General features: G+C 37.5%; 1 protein-coding gene and 1 pseudogene across 1 annotated transcript; one reads left to right on the top strand and one right to left on the bottom strand.

Moving 5' to 3' along the window:
* LOC109126298 (uncharacterized mitochondrial protein AtMg00810-like) lies at positions 678-1,328 on the bottom strand. The gene has a single exon (XM_019229712.1). It carries the CDS (start codon positions 1,326-1,328, stop codon positions 678-680), a length of 651 nt encoding a protein of 216 aa, XP_019085257.1.
* The window catches only part of LOC104716625, a 13,000-nt pseudogene continuing 5,789 nt past the window's right edge, over positions 7,553-14,763 (top strand).

The raw sequence follows: 14,763 nt of genomic DNA, 5'->3' as shown, positions 1-14,763 counted from the left end.
TGTTCTAGAGACTTGATTGATTGTGGTCTAGCTGTTGTTAGGTTGCTAGATTAAGTCAAAGGAACATTGTAGGATGTTAGTTGTTGGTTATCTCTTTATTTGATTGATGTTATTGGTTATTGGATTTGAATGTTGGAATTCTTTTGGTTTAATGGAATTTGTTTTATTTGATTATCCGCGGTTATTGATTGATGTTAGGATGTTAGTGGGTATGGGACCACTAGTAAATTAAGGTATTAAAAAAAAAAAAAAAACGGGAAGGGTTGTTTCACATGATATCCCACCACTCATTTGTATAAAAATTTAGAACACACTTAGTTTATAAAGAATTGCTCTCTTTATTAATATTTAGAAAATATCTCTCTCAAAATTAAACACTCTTAAGCTCTCAATGTTCTCTCTTTCGATTGTCACATCTCAACAATTGTATTTATAGAGTTAGCACACCTTTGCTAATCCTATTCCTATTAGAACTTAGAATTACATTTGCTTCTCATTTCGCAAAACTTGATCTTCGCCAATGCCTCAGTCAAGATATCCGCTTCTTGATCTTCTCCTGGTACATGCTTTACATCGACAAGCTCTCTCGCAACACACTCTCGTATAAAATGGTAGCGCTTGTGTATGTGTTTGGTTCTACCATGAAATACATGGTTCTTGGAGAGCTGTATTGCTGACTAGTTGTCGATCCAGATGGTGATCTGCTCCATCTCTTTTCCGGTTATCTCGCTCAAAGTGTCCTGCAACCAAATAGCTTGTTTAGCAGCCTCCGTCACTGCCATGTACTCTGCTTCGCATGACGAAAGAGAAACTGTCCCCCGTTGTTGTGAACACCAACTAATTGGTGTAGCTCCAAAACAGAACATGTGACCCGTGGTGCTTCTTCCATCATCCGGATCAATGTTGAGACTGCTGTCACTGAAACCATGAATCTTTTTTGATCCTCCTCGACCATATTTTAAACCATAAGACACGGTTCCACTAAGGTAACGAAGTATCTGCTTCATAATAACACCATGTGAATGCCGAGGACTCTGCATATACCGGCTAGTGACACCAACCAAGAAAACTAGGTCTGGTCGAGTGTGTAGTAAGTATCTCAAGCATCCCACATTTCTTTTGTAACTCGTAGGATCTATCTTTTCTTCCTTTTCAGCTTTTGAAACCGTAAGTCCAAACTCCATAGCAATCTTTGTTGAATTATATCCTTCTAACCCAACTTCTCTTAAAATCCTTCTTGCATAAGCTTCCTGTTTGATTTCGATTCCATCATCTCCTTGATATACTAAGATGTCGAGATTGTATGTGAGCTTTCCCAGGTCTGACATCTCAAACTAAGATGACATCCCTATCTTGAAATCTTCTATGGCTTTAAGAGTATCTCATGTTATGAAAAGATCATCAACATAAATTGCATCGTCGTGATTATTAGTGTTATCATCTTGTTCTTGATCATCATCATCATCTTGATTATCATCCTGATTATTCTCGTTTTGATTGTTGACAACAACTGGTCCATCACCTGCATCTATAACTTCTCCCCACCTCATGTGAAACATTCCCGGATTCCCACTTGATCCACTTATTGCTTCATTCCAATTCCAGCTTGTAGCTTCGTCAAAAACTACATCACGGCTTACTACAACTTTTCTTGTAGGTGATCAATCAAGAATTAATGTGAAGAATAACCTATGATGAAGATCTAGAAAGAAAATGAATCCTAAATAAACAGATCTAACAATTCATAAAATCCATGTGAAAAATCCTGAACCTAACAAACAAACTACTCAGATATATCCCCTGTTTTAAAAATCCCCGCCTAGCACCGATTACGCCCCGCAAAATCGCTAGGCCCACCCTCTCCGCCTCGATTAATGACTAATCCCCGCCTAGCATCGATTATCCTATTATATCATCCAATCCGATTACTTCCCGTTTAATTTTGTATATACCAATAATTTTTGAAGCCAAATATAAATCAATTATATATATTTTTTGTTATTTAAACATTGAAATTACGAATTTATGATGTTTTATAATAACTAATGTACAAACTATTAATTAAAATCATATTTTTAAAAAAAAATTACGTTTTTATGTGTTTACCGTCAATTTAAAGACAATACTATAGTTTTATATTTTATTTTATATTTTTCTTTTCACATAAACAGAATTATACATATATTTAGTACTATATATCTTATTTTATTATAAATTTAATAGAATAACCCTAAAACTAGTCACCGATTAATCCCCGTTTAATCTCCGATTTTCTCGCTAGGCGCTAGGCCTACCCCGTCCGCCCGACTAGCGCCTAGCGATTTCTAAACCAGAGGATATATCTAATGAATAACAAAAAATAATTCTGAATAATAAGCAATTGAAATTAAAAGAGTAAAGAGAGAGTTCAAGAATTCTTCTCTACAAAGCAGATCTCTCTCTCCCAAAAGCCCTCAAAATCTCACAGGATTGCAGAAAAATAAAACTTGCTAGAAAATAACTTAAGGGTTTGTAAAACCTAAAAATACTATATATATGTCCTAAAACACGTCAGGGACTTGTGTTGTAAATATAGAAAACTTTGGGCAACTTTGTAAAACTTCCAAAACTTGAGTCTCTCGTTGGCTAAACACAGTGTCGATCGATGCTAAGGCTGTGTCGATCGACACTCCCTCTCTGTTCTGACTCCAAGTTTGTTTCTTCGGGATTAATGCTCCAAAATGATCCAAATTGCTCCACTTTGCTCCATCCGTGCCAAAATCCTAGATAACCTGTAAAGACTCAAAATAACCTAGAAAACAAATCAAAAGACTCTAAAAGACTCCTTATATCATGGTTAAAAACCACAAAAACCATGATATATGATGACCTATCATCCAACTTCTTTAGATTTGTAGATTCAATCTTTGAGTAAGCTCGACAACCGAACACCCTTAGATGCTTTAGGTTCGGTTTCTGTTCTCGCAAGCTTTCATAGGGAGTTTTATTCTCAAGAGCTCTCGTTGGTACCCTGTTAATTATGTATGTGGAGTGTCTAACTGCTTCCCCCCACAAATAATTAGCTACCTTCATTGCCTTGAGAGTGCTTCTTGTCATTTCCATTAGTGTTTGATTCCTTCTTTCCACAACTCCATTTTGTTGGGATGTGTATGGTGCCGTTAGGTGCCTCTTGATTCCACTTGTTTCACAAATATCATGAAACTCCTTGGAGGTAAACTCTCCTCCTCTATCAGTTCTGAGTATCATGATTTGCTTCCCTAGATCCTCCACTAGTTTTTTAAAATTTTTGAACATGCTGAATGCATCGCTCTTCTCCTTCATCAAGATTGACCGCATGTATTTTGAAAAATTGCCAACTGTAACAAAAACATACCTGTTATGAGCGATGGTTGGTGGTGTAATCGGACCACAAAGATCAGAATGTAAGAGTTCTAGTGGCTTGGAAGCTCGAAACATGGTTTTCTTTGGAAAACTTTGGTGAGCCTGTTTTCCCACTAAGCATGATTCACATATATGATTCTCATCACTGATTTTAGGCAACCCTTGAACCATATCTTGTTGTGACATAGTTTTAATTGTTTTAAAACTTATATGTCCTAGTCATGCATGCCACTTCCATGTCTCATCTTCAAGTGTTGAGCTTAGGCACATAGGCTTACCAATTTTTAGATTAACTTTGTAAAGCCTATTCTGAGTAAGATTGACTCTTACTAGAAATCTCCCACTTGGATCATGAACCGTCAAGTAGTCTTGTCTCATTCTCACATCACAGCCGATTTCCGTAGCCTGTCCTAAACTTAGGATGCTGCTCTTGAGGCTGGGATTGAAATAGATGTTTGTGACCATCTTTTGTTCACCTGTTTTGCCTTGAAAGAGGATCGAACCTTTTCCTTCTATCTTGACATAAGAGCCATCTCCAAACTTCACCTTGCCTTTTAGTTTCTCATTTATTTATGAGAAATAAGACTTGTTTCATGTCATGTGGTTGCTTGCTCCATTGTCTAAGTACCAAAGTCCTTCTTCCCCTGTTTTATTTTCGTAAACCTTCAGTATTAGTTTTTCTTCATTCAAGAACACCACCTCGTGTATGTAAAATGCTGATTCAGCATCGTCTGTCTCCACTTTATGTGCTTCATGTGATTTTTGAACTCTCTCAGGACAATTAGAGGCGTAGTGGCCAGCCTTATCACACCGAAAGCAGATAATCTTCGAGACATCCTTCTTCTCCTTATCTTGTGTTTAATTTTGCGATCGATCTTGTGAATTAAAACTTTCCTCTACCACGTCCTCTGCTTCCACGTCCTCTGTTTCCGCTTCCTCTGCCTTGTTTAGCTCCAAAATCTTGTTGATAAGTGTTAGCATATAAAAGCTTTCCTTGTGTGTCTCCACCGTTTTCTTCAGCGAGAATTCTTTCTTCGTAAGCTTTTAATCTTCCAACAATGTCTTGATAACCTGTAGTATTTAGATCCAATACTTGCTCGAGAGATGCTATGATTTGTATAAACTTGTGTCTTGGTAAACTGTTGAGAAACTTTTTCACTAGCTTGGATTCCTCAATAGTTTGTCCGAGTGCAGCAGATTTAGATGCAATCTCCAATAACTTTCTCGCAAAGTTATCTACTGTGTCCGATTCTGTCATCCTCATCTTCTCAAAGTCGGACATCAAAGTTTGAAGCCTCGCTTCCTTCACACGATCAGCTCCCATGTTCCTTGATTTTATTGCTTCCCAAATTCCTTTGGAAGAGTCATGTTCACCTACTTGCAAGATAAGACTCCCTGGAATAGCTTGAAACAATAAACCCATGGCAAGGAGGTTCTTATCTGTATCTCCAGATCATGGTTCGATTGTATCCCAGACCTTGTAAATCCTTAACAAGATCTTCATCTTCATGGACCACACCATGTAGTTTGAATCTATTAGCATAGGATATTGAATCGATGGTGGTGACAAATCCTTCAGTCGAGTTGTGATGTCGTCTTCCATGGCTTGATTACGATGACTGTATGTTCGAATAACCTTTGTGATATTTTAGAACTTTTTACGATCAAAACCTAAGAGCTCTGATACCAAATATAAAATTTAGAACACACTTAGCTTATAAAGAATTGCTCTCTTTATTAATGTTTAGAAAATATCTCTCTCAAAACTAAACACTCTTAAGCTCTCAATGTTCTCTCTTTCGATTGTCACATCTCAACAATTGTATTTATAGAGTTAGCACACCTTTGCTAATCATATTCCCATTAGAACTTAGAACTAGATAACTCCTAATTCTTATTAAGTCTCCTAATCCGAACTTGATAAGGATCTCTAAGACTTCAAGGTATGTTGAAGCTTATCCAACAATTTGTTCTTCTTTCTACACAACAGACCAAAAGGGTTGAGTTAAGTATCCATATGCACATAAACACTTAACCGGTGTATCTAAGTATCCACCACCATTCAGAAACTGTTCAAGTTTGCTATCTACTAATACAAGCTTTATGTCTGCTATCTACTAATACAAGCTTTATGTCTGCTATCTACTAATACAAGCTTTACGCAACACAACCACATGTAAACAAAGAAAAAAAAACTGCAACGTGCTAGGTTTTTGTTTCAAACAAATGTAGGTTGCCAAATTAGACAAGACTACTAATACTCTTTTACATCTTTATTGTCTCCACAATCAAAAAATTCAAACAGCCAATTAAACATTAACCATATCAATCCCTATAACATAACTCAAGTGAGAACCTAAACTCATCCATTTTGACTATCAAAATTCAGAAAAAAATTATCATCCAAGAGACAATCAAAGAATCTATTGTTTACAAAAAACTGTAAATAAGCAAGCATATAAAATTAAAGAAAGTTTCTCCTAATTGTATATAAGCAAGAACCCTAATTCTCCTAACATCAATTTCAATGTTCAACCCTAATATATTCACATCAATTAACCCTAATGCATAATCTCTACAATTGAAATCAGATAAATTATTACCAAGAGAAATAGAGAGCTTCTCAACAATTAAAGCATCAATGAACCAAACAATCAGAGATTTGGTCACTTGAATGTTCTACAGTTATTCATTGGTGTTGGTATATTGGTCTTTTATGTACTTGGAACACTCATTGATTGGCGCAATTTAGCCAATTTGGGTATGTAAAGGGGACTGGTTCATATCAATTCACTGATCGAAAATTCTTGCTTGTTTCCTTCAAAGGAAACATAATCGCCATTATTGGACAGGATCTATACCTTCTCTAGTGGTTCTACCTCTTCTTTTCTTTGTTCCAAAATCTCCTAGATGGCTAGTAAGCACTTGTACTGTTTTATCCATTTTCATTTTGCTTGTTTGGTTAAAATACATTTACATTTATGCTTGTGTTCACATGCTTAGTTTCATATATAGGGTTCCAGTGTCCCTTATTTACTACTCTAGGTCGTCCCGTTAAACTTCACATGTAAACATAACATTGCGTTATAAAGAAAAAACAGATCCTGTTTGCTTAGCATAATATCTATTTTTCTTGTCTAACCCATAAATACGATAAAAGTACCAAAGACTTATAAAATACTCTTATCATTGAAAAAATCTGTTTGTAGGCTAAATACGTCTCTGAGTTCGTCTCTCAAATTCACAAGTTACAAACATTAAACCTATGGAGAACTTGGCTTTTTCTACAAGCACCTCATACTAAAACCATGCATGGATTTAGTATTTTATGTTCATGCTATTTTATCTCATAGTGTATATATTTTTGGATGATGATTTGGTTATTTTGTGTGCCAAAGTTTGTAGATTTTTTTTATGATATTAGCTTCACAATTTTTTTTTTAAATAACACAAATTTGAGACAAGACTAGCCAATAGATTAGCTTCGCAATTATATGTTATCAAGACTACATGATTTTTACAATAAAAAGAGTAACAAATTTGAGACACCTAAACAAGATAGGTGACGACCTTCTAGTCACCATTTCTAATGATTTCTAATTGTAATTATCTCATAATTAGTGAAAAGCCCGAAATGTTATAAGAGTAACAAAATACAACGGTTATGAACGAGATTTTTAGTTGGTATTTATGACGAAGGAACAGGTGATGTATAGTGATCATTTATGACAGTTTGAGACTATATTTTTGTTATAAGGAGTGACAAAATTGTAACATTGTGATGGTCACCGAATAGGACGCTTTTGAGACGACAATTTTAGTAACTAATTGTAACAATTTTACGACATTATTGTATCGTCATCACTTGTGACAAAACAGTTACTAAATTTATTCGTCATAATACAAACAAAAATTTGTGACGATTGTATTGTTACATTTTAAAAATAGTCACAAATCCGTAACAATATTTTTATTGTGACAGAAAAAATGTTATTGTGACGAAATATTACGTCTTAATAAAATTATTTTGTTGTAGTGGAAGCAACTCATATATTAGTAAAGATATATAAATTTATATGCAGTGAATAGTCATGGTATATGATAGATCCATATATATATATTTTACATTGATTTCCCAATATTTTCATGATTATCATAAATATACACAAAACAAGACGTTGAGGGACATGGATTCTTCAAATTGTTCCAGCGAAAATACGTGTTGCCACTTGCTATAAGTAACTCTTCAAAAAGAGGTTAAAATTAAAACTGAAATTGAAAACATTTTTTTTTTTCATCGAAATAGTAATTATATGATGAATTGAAATGATCCTAATACAATTGTTGCATTAGCCAAGGAGGAGGCGAAAAACAATCAAAATAGAAATTACAATAAAAACATCCATGTTTTGCTAATAGATGAGCTACATTATTACAACATCTCTTTGTGTAAGAAAAAACAATATTGTGAAAAAGTGTTGCCCAAACTCTGATGTCTTGTATGATCCCATCAATGGATATATCAGTGTGTTCATTATTAATGATTTTTGTTAAAACCATACATTCTCCTTCAAAACAAACAGATGTGAAGCCTTTGATCCAAGAATGTTGCATTGATGATAATAAAGCTTTTGCTTCTGCCTCCAAAGGACTTGATGTTGTGCCAAGTTTTATGGAACCCCATCCTGATACCCTCAGTATTTCTCAATATCCAGCCACTTGTTACTTGGTTTGTATGATGGTCAAAAGCTGCATCATAATTACACTTAAATGTAGTGCTAGAGGGGCGCCTCTAAGTAGACTGTTCTTGACCAATATTTTGTGTTGGTAATTCCATCAACGAAATGTGGTGTAATCATTCTTGGACATCATTATGAGCTCTTTGCAGGATGATTCGTGGTGAGTCTGAAATACCTTCAAATATAAAATTGTTCCTTGATTTCCAAATGTGCCACATTAGCCAAAGCAGTACAAGTTTTGTGGAGTCTTCCAGAGCATCTAAGTTTTCCATGTCTAGTATAGCTGTGAGTATGGTTTCACTATCAATTGTGTTATGTCATTAGCTATGTGAACTGGCATATTCGACAGATCCTAGATTTGTTTGGCATGTGGACAGTGAAATAGATTGTGTTCTATCGATTCATCAGTTCGAAAACATCTTGGACATACAGGATCAAGATTCTTACCCGAATAGTTTAATCTTGTTAATGTTGGTAAGGCTTTAGATAACATTCTCCATAAGAAATGTTGAATCTTGGGAAGAATTTTTGATTTCCATATTCTGTTTTTTAGAGTAATAGAGTCATGAGGGATTGGTGGTTGGGTTATATTCATATCCTCATTGTGTATTGTTAACCAGTAGCCTGAAGAAACAGTATAATCTCCCGATTTTGTGTAATGCCATACTAGTCTGTCATCTTTTGGAACCATTGGTAAGTATAATGATTTAATCCTCTCCTGATCCTCTAACCGTATGTGTGTTGTGATATTCTCCTCATTCCATAATCGTTGTGGACCATAAGTTGATATGAAATCTTTTAGCAAGAGGTTATCACCATCCGTCGAGGAGCTGTAGACAGGCTTTGGAGAGTTACTATCAGTAATATTATCAATGTTTACACGCACATAAGCTCCATTTCCAACTAGAAATCTTGAACCTCGTTTAATCACTTTAAGTCCCTCAAGTATGGAAGCCCATCTATATGATTGTTTAGCTCTTGGTTTTGCATCCAGAAATGAATCATCTTTGTAGTATCTTGCTTTCATTACTCTCGCAAAAAGAGTGTTTGAGAATTGTATCAATCTCCAGACCTGTTTTGCTAGTAAGGCATCATTGAACTTCGATAAGTTTTTAAAACCGAGACCACCCTCTTTTTTTGAATATTGCAGTCTTTGCCAAGTAATCCAAGGAATTCCCCTTTCGTTATTACTCTTCTCCCACCAAAACTTTTGTAAAACAGAGTCAATCTCCGAGACTACACCCAATGGAAGTTTGAAACAGGACATAGAGTAAATAGGCATAGCTAGAGCCACTGACTTCAGCATGATTTCTTTTCCTGCTTGAGAGAGACATTTTGTACTCCAAGAGACTGTGTGTTGTCTTACCTTATCCACTATATACCTAAACATTTCTGATTTTTTTTGTACCAAATTGTTCAGGTAACCCAAGATATTTTCCACCACCTCCTTGGTTAGGTATATCCAGTATTCGTTTTAGACGATCTTGAGTTGAACCATGTACTCTTGTGCCAAAAGTTATCATTGATTTGCTTGTGTTGATTTTCTGTCCAGAATAGTATTCATAGACATCAAAAGCTTCTTTTCTTGCTTTACAGTTTCTTGCATTTGCTTGGCAAAAAAATAGAGTCATCTGCAAACTGTAGATCGCTTATTGCAGGAACACCATTTCCAATTTTGATTCCATTTCCAATTTTAATTTCACTTCTCGGACAATGTCTTCCCCTATTATGTTCCAATAATGCTTATAGAAACGGGCTGTGAGTCTGTCTGGTCCAGGTGCCCTATTCATCACAGATAAAAGAAAGAGCTGAATAAATTTTCTCTCTTGTAAATTCTTTTGTCAAAGCATTATTGATCTCTGTCGTTACTGTTGGAGGAAAATCGCCAAAGTCAATCGGGGATACAGGAACTCCGCTTGAAGCGTATACTTTTGTGAAGTATTGTTGAGCATGAGAGCCAATTTCCTGATCTCCTTTGTAAATCTTTTGTAGATCATCTTGAATGGCCGTAATGTAGTTTCTGGAGTACCTCGACTTTGTACTTGCATGAAAGTAAGCAGTATTGCGATCACCTAAATGTAGCCATTTGTTTCAACTTTTGTTCTTCCAATAATATTCCTCATCATGATACGCTAAGCTTAGTTGTCTTTGCAGACTCGGTATTTCCATTCGCGTTTGTCGGTTTAGACTCGCCATAGCCGTGTTCAGTGCAGCCTGAAAATAATCTATACGTTTTGCCGCATTAATATTTGCAGAGTGTTTGCCTTTTGCCATCGCCTGACGGCATTGAGCAATCTGATCACATATTGAGTAGTATTCTTGATCTTTGCAGGAATTCCATCCTCTCTTGACCACTAGCTCAAAATCCTTAATGTGTGTTAGACGTTTATCAAAACGGAAAGGCTTATAAGGACCAGTGTTTGTGGAGTTAAACCTTGTTAATATTGGCTTATGATATGATCCATTAAACTCTAAAAACTCGGCTTCAGCACTGGGGAAAGTTGCAGACCATTGTGAGTTGATCATAACTCTGTCCAAGCAACACTTGACAATATAATTTCTTCTCTCACCAACCCAAGAGAATCTATCTCCTTTTGATCTTAAGTCAGAGAGATCACAACATGAAATCATTGTGTTGAAACGTTTAAAAGTCCACTCTTCACGCTGTGGTCCTCCTATCTTCTCATCATTATTAATAAGTTCATTGAAATCTCCAGCCAACATCCATGGACCATTACGAGTTTCACTTATACTTTTTAAATGTTCCCAAAAAAAGTGTCTCCGACTTGGAACCGGATCACCATAAACACCAGAAAAAAATAAAAGCTAGTATTATTAAAGTCAATATGGGCATCAATCATTCTCTCATCTTGATACAGAGGTGATAAAGAGACATTGTTAGCCCACATTAGTGTTAACCACCACTCCTTCCTTGAGGAGGTTGAGTTATTATATTAGAGTATCCTAAAACAGAAGCAAAATCACACACAACTGAACTATTATTTAGAGTTTCACAAAGGAAAAGTAAATGTGGTTTTAAAATACGACATAGATGCTTAAGTCGAAATTGTGTTCAGCAGCGAACAGATGTCCTAACAGTTCCAAGAGACGACTCTCATGGAGGCATTAGGGGTACCGGGCCCCCGCGCCTCCGTTCACAGCTATACCACTGCAAGAACCTGCATACTCCACTCTCCCTTCCTTGTTGATCTGATTTAGGACCATCAGATCTTCAGCTTCCTCACAGCGTTGGTAGTAGTGCTCCATATCTTCACGGCTCCGTTTCGTGGATTGATTGTTTTGGTTCTCCATTGGATAGTAAACATGAGTAAGTGGAGTTACCCCTTCTGTAGTCTTTCCCTTTGCATATTTAACGTACATGTAGTTCAGACTTTCTCCAGTCAGATCTGAGTCCTCAAAAACGCTGGGGATAGATTCAGAATCCAATTCCATGATGATGAACTCATGGTTAGCATTTGAGGGTCCTACTCCAGGTATCTCGCCATCCGGTGCTATGGTTTGCAGAGTGTTAACATCAGAGTCTTGATCATTTGGGTGATGATCCTCATGGTGATCAACATCATGTTGATCAAAATCATCCGGATCATATCCAGCATTTCCATCCTCATCTGCATCATTTGGTTCATCATCAAAATCCAGAGGACACTCTTTTGCATCATGTTGCAGAGAACCACACTTTGAACAGAAATTACGGAGACGTTCATATTTGAACTTCAGGATTGTGTTTTCATCTCCTCCAAACTGGAAATTTCGCTGAAAGCGTAGAGGTGTGTCAGTGTTCCAATTAATACAGATTCTCACAAACTCCACAAGCAATGCATTCTCATCGAAGTCAACCTCTGCCGCATGACCAATTTGATTGCCTATATAGTTGACCATCACTCTGTTGAGAAACTGAACCGGGATACCCCTGACTTGAATCCAGAATGGAATGATCCTCATTTCTTCTTCAGAGATATTGGGGTACCAGCGATGAACCGACAGCATCCATTCATTGCAAGTCCAAGGTCCTCTACGTAGAACAAGATTGAGAGCCTCCTCTGTTCGAAAGATGAATAGGGCTTTCCCTTCACCCAGAATCCTTCCGCGACACGCATTAGCAAGACCCCCTATTTTTGGCATCTGACCGACAATAGCCCTAAGGTTTTCCTTCTTTGGATTCACTACAGACACAATCAACGAGAACCTATTCTCGTTGATCGCTCTGCCACACAACTCCGGGGGTAAAGCAATTGGTGCATCATTTATACCTAAGTCGAGATTCTGAAGAGACTTACGAATGTAATCACTCATTGTTTGTGGAAGATATATATATTAGAGATGATGGGAAGTGATTGTAGACATGGTGTCGAAGTCCGAGATATATATATATATATATATATATATATATATAGCATTAATCATGGCGGTTTCTTTCGACAGTTATCCCACGACAAAATCGGGGACAGAAAATTGCCAACAGTTAACCTTCGCAGACTACAACTGCCAGAATCTAAACTGTAAACTCTTAGATTTGTCGGAAATATATTCCAAGAAACATGGAGAGAAGAACAAAGATGTCGGCGGTTAAGAAATCGGGAATCGCCTTCGAAATTGTCTTTCGAGAGAAAGGGTGCCGTTACTATGATTGAAAACATTATTGTCTTTGCATTTTCTTGATTATATTATTTAACGCATTGTTTTACACAGATTGGAGTTGTTCTTATATCTATGCCTCAGCTTGGAGGTCTAATGGTTATACTTTTTACACTGATACCATTTTTACCTCTATCGGTAAATAAAACCATATTATTAATTCTTCTTCTTCTTTCATATATCTTCATTTTTTTCGAACAGTCAAATGATTATATGATTAACAGGTGTATCAAGTGACGTTGGATTCATATTGACATCTATTGTTCAGATTGTACTATTGTAAGATCATAAAACATCACTATAAGTCATACATATTATTCTTTTTTTTTGTTTTCACTATAAGTCATATTGTACTATTATTCATACACAATACATATTCTTTTAACGATCATTTAAAGCACATTCTTGTAAATGTGTGGACGCATTTTAGGTGTTGTGCTTGTGGATATATCCGGAAGACGTTCTCTCATAATGGTAAACAAAAATTAAAACCGAAACCGCAAGTGTAATTAAATAACCAAATGGATAGGTCTTTTTGAGAGAATTGTTTCGAATTTTTTTTGTTGGGAGTGATTGTAGAATGTTCTTGGGTTGTCTTGCAACAGCCATCTCATTCTTCTTGCAGGCATGCTTTACTAATCTATATGCTATACTAAACCGGTGGCTTAATTGGTTTCAATTTTGAAAAATCGGTATGTAATCTTTTTTTGTTCTTACTCATGCAGAAGAACAATTGGTGGGATAATGGAACACCAATATTGGCTCTCATTAGTGTTATGGTAATTAATAAACAGTTTTTGTTGGACATGGGCTGTGCCCCAATATGCCACTCGGCCCAACAAGACAAGATAATTGCGATTTCGGCCCGACAATTGGATGAAAGTCACTAATAAAATCGTAAAGGGCAATCTCGGGAATTCACGATGGAAACCCTAGAGAACCCTCGGTCTACAGTCCGCTATATAAAGCAACAGTACTCGCTGGAGAATATCCATCAGACTCACGTACAATACCCCGAGAGCAAAACTTTGTGTCTAATCATAGTTATTATTTCCTGTATAATTCTCGTAAGCTTCCGAGCTCGTCGTGAATCACTTGCCAGTTCTCCTGTGAACTGACGAGCACGATCTTGACTCGTTTTAGTGACAACCTCGAATTCCTATCGTTAATAAAAGAACAAACTTCTCTTTCCCCAAAAATCGATATTTATTTAGTGTTGTGCAATCCTCTGTACAAACAATTGGCGCCCACCGTGGGGCAAGAGCAGAACACTTCTTTTTGACGAATCAATACCGACGGTCCTCACTTCCTTGAAGTTTCAAGATCAATGACGAACCCTAGCGACGATCTCAACGAAGCAACGGAGCAGCCGATGGAGCAGCCGACAGAGCAGCGATGGGGGCGACCGAGAACGCGAACTGTCCTGCCTCAACCCTCTTCGGCGATCTCAACCGAAGCCCCTCGCCGAGCACGATTCCTCCGACAGCGCCCGACGCGACCCTCAAGCCCCTCGCAGCTACAAACGTTGGACCCGGACCTGTCACCGACCAGCTGGTAACTAACGCTGCCGCTCTCCTCAGCACCGCACTCACCAACGCTGCCGCTCTCCCCAGCGCCGCGCTCACCAACACTGCCGTTCACTCCAATGCCGCTCGCCCCAACGCTTTGCCCGTCCAAAGGAGCGGACTCGACGACCTGATGCAAGTCATACTCGATCGACTCGATGGTCAGGAAACGCGAACGAACGAGCGGCTCGAAGCAATCGTGGCAGCGCATGAAGCGTCGCAAAATCAAATTAGCAGGCTCCAGCAGCGAAGGAGCGAACGCCGGAGTGAGAACGACCCTGGCGACCAGCACGCAAATCCACCGCTCCCTGCGACGCTGTCCGTAGAGGAACGCTACGAAAGCCATAGACGCCCACCAGCGTCGATCATCGTAGGCTCCATGGAAGAACGCCCCAGAGAAGTCCCATCCGAGAACCAAAACC

The sequence above is a fragment of the Camelina sativa genome, chromosome 2, assembly GCF_000633955.1.
Source record: "Camelina sativa cultivar DH55 chromosome 2, Cs, whole genome shotgun sequence".
NCBI lineage: Eukaryota > Viridiplantae > Streptophyta > Magnoliopsida > Brassicales > Brassicaceae > Camelina > Camelina sativa.
This window is presented reverse-complemented; position numbering and strand designations above follow the sequence as displayed.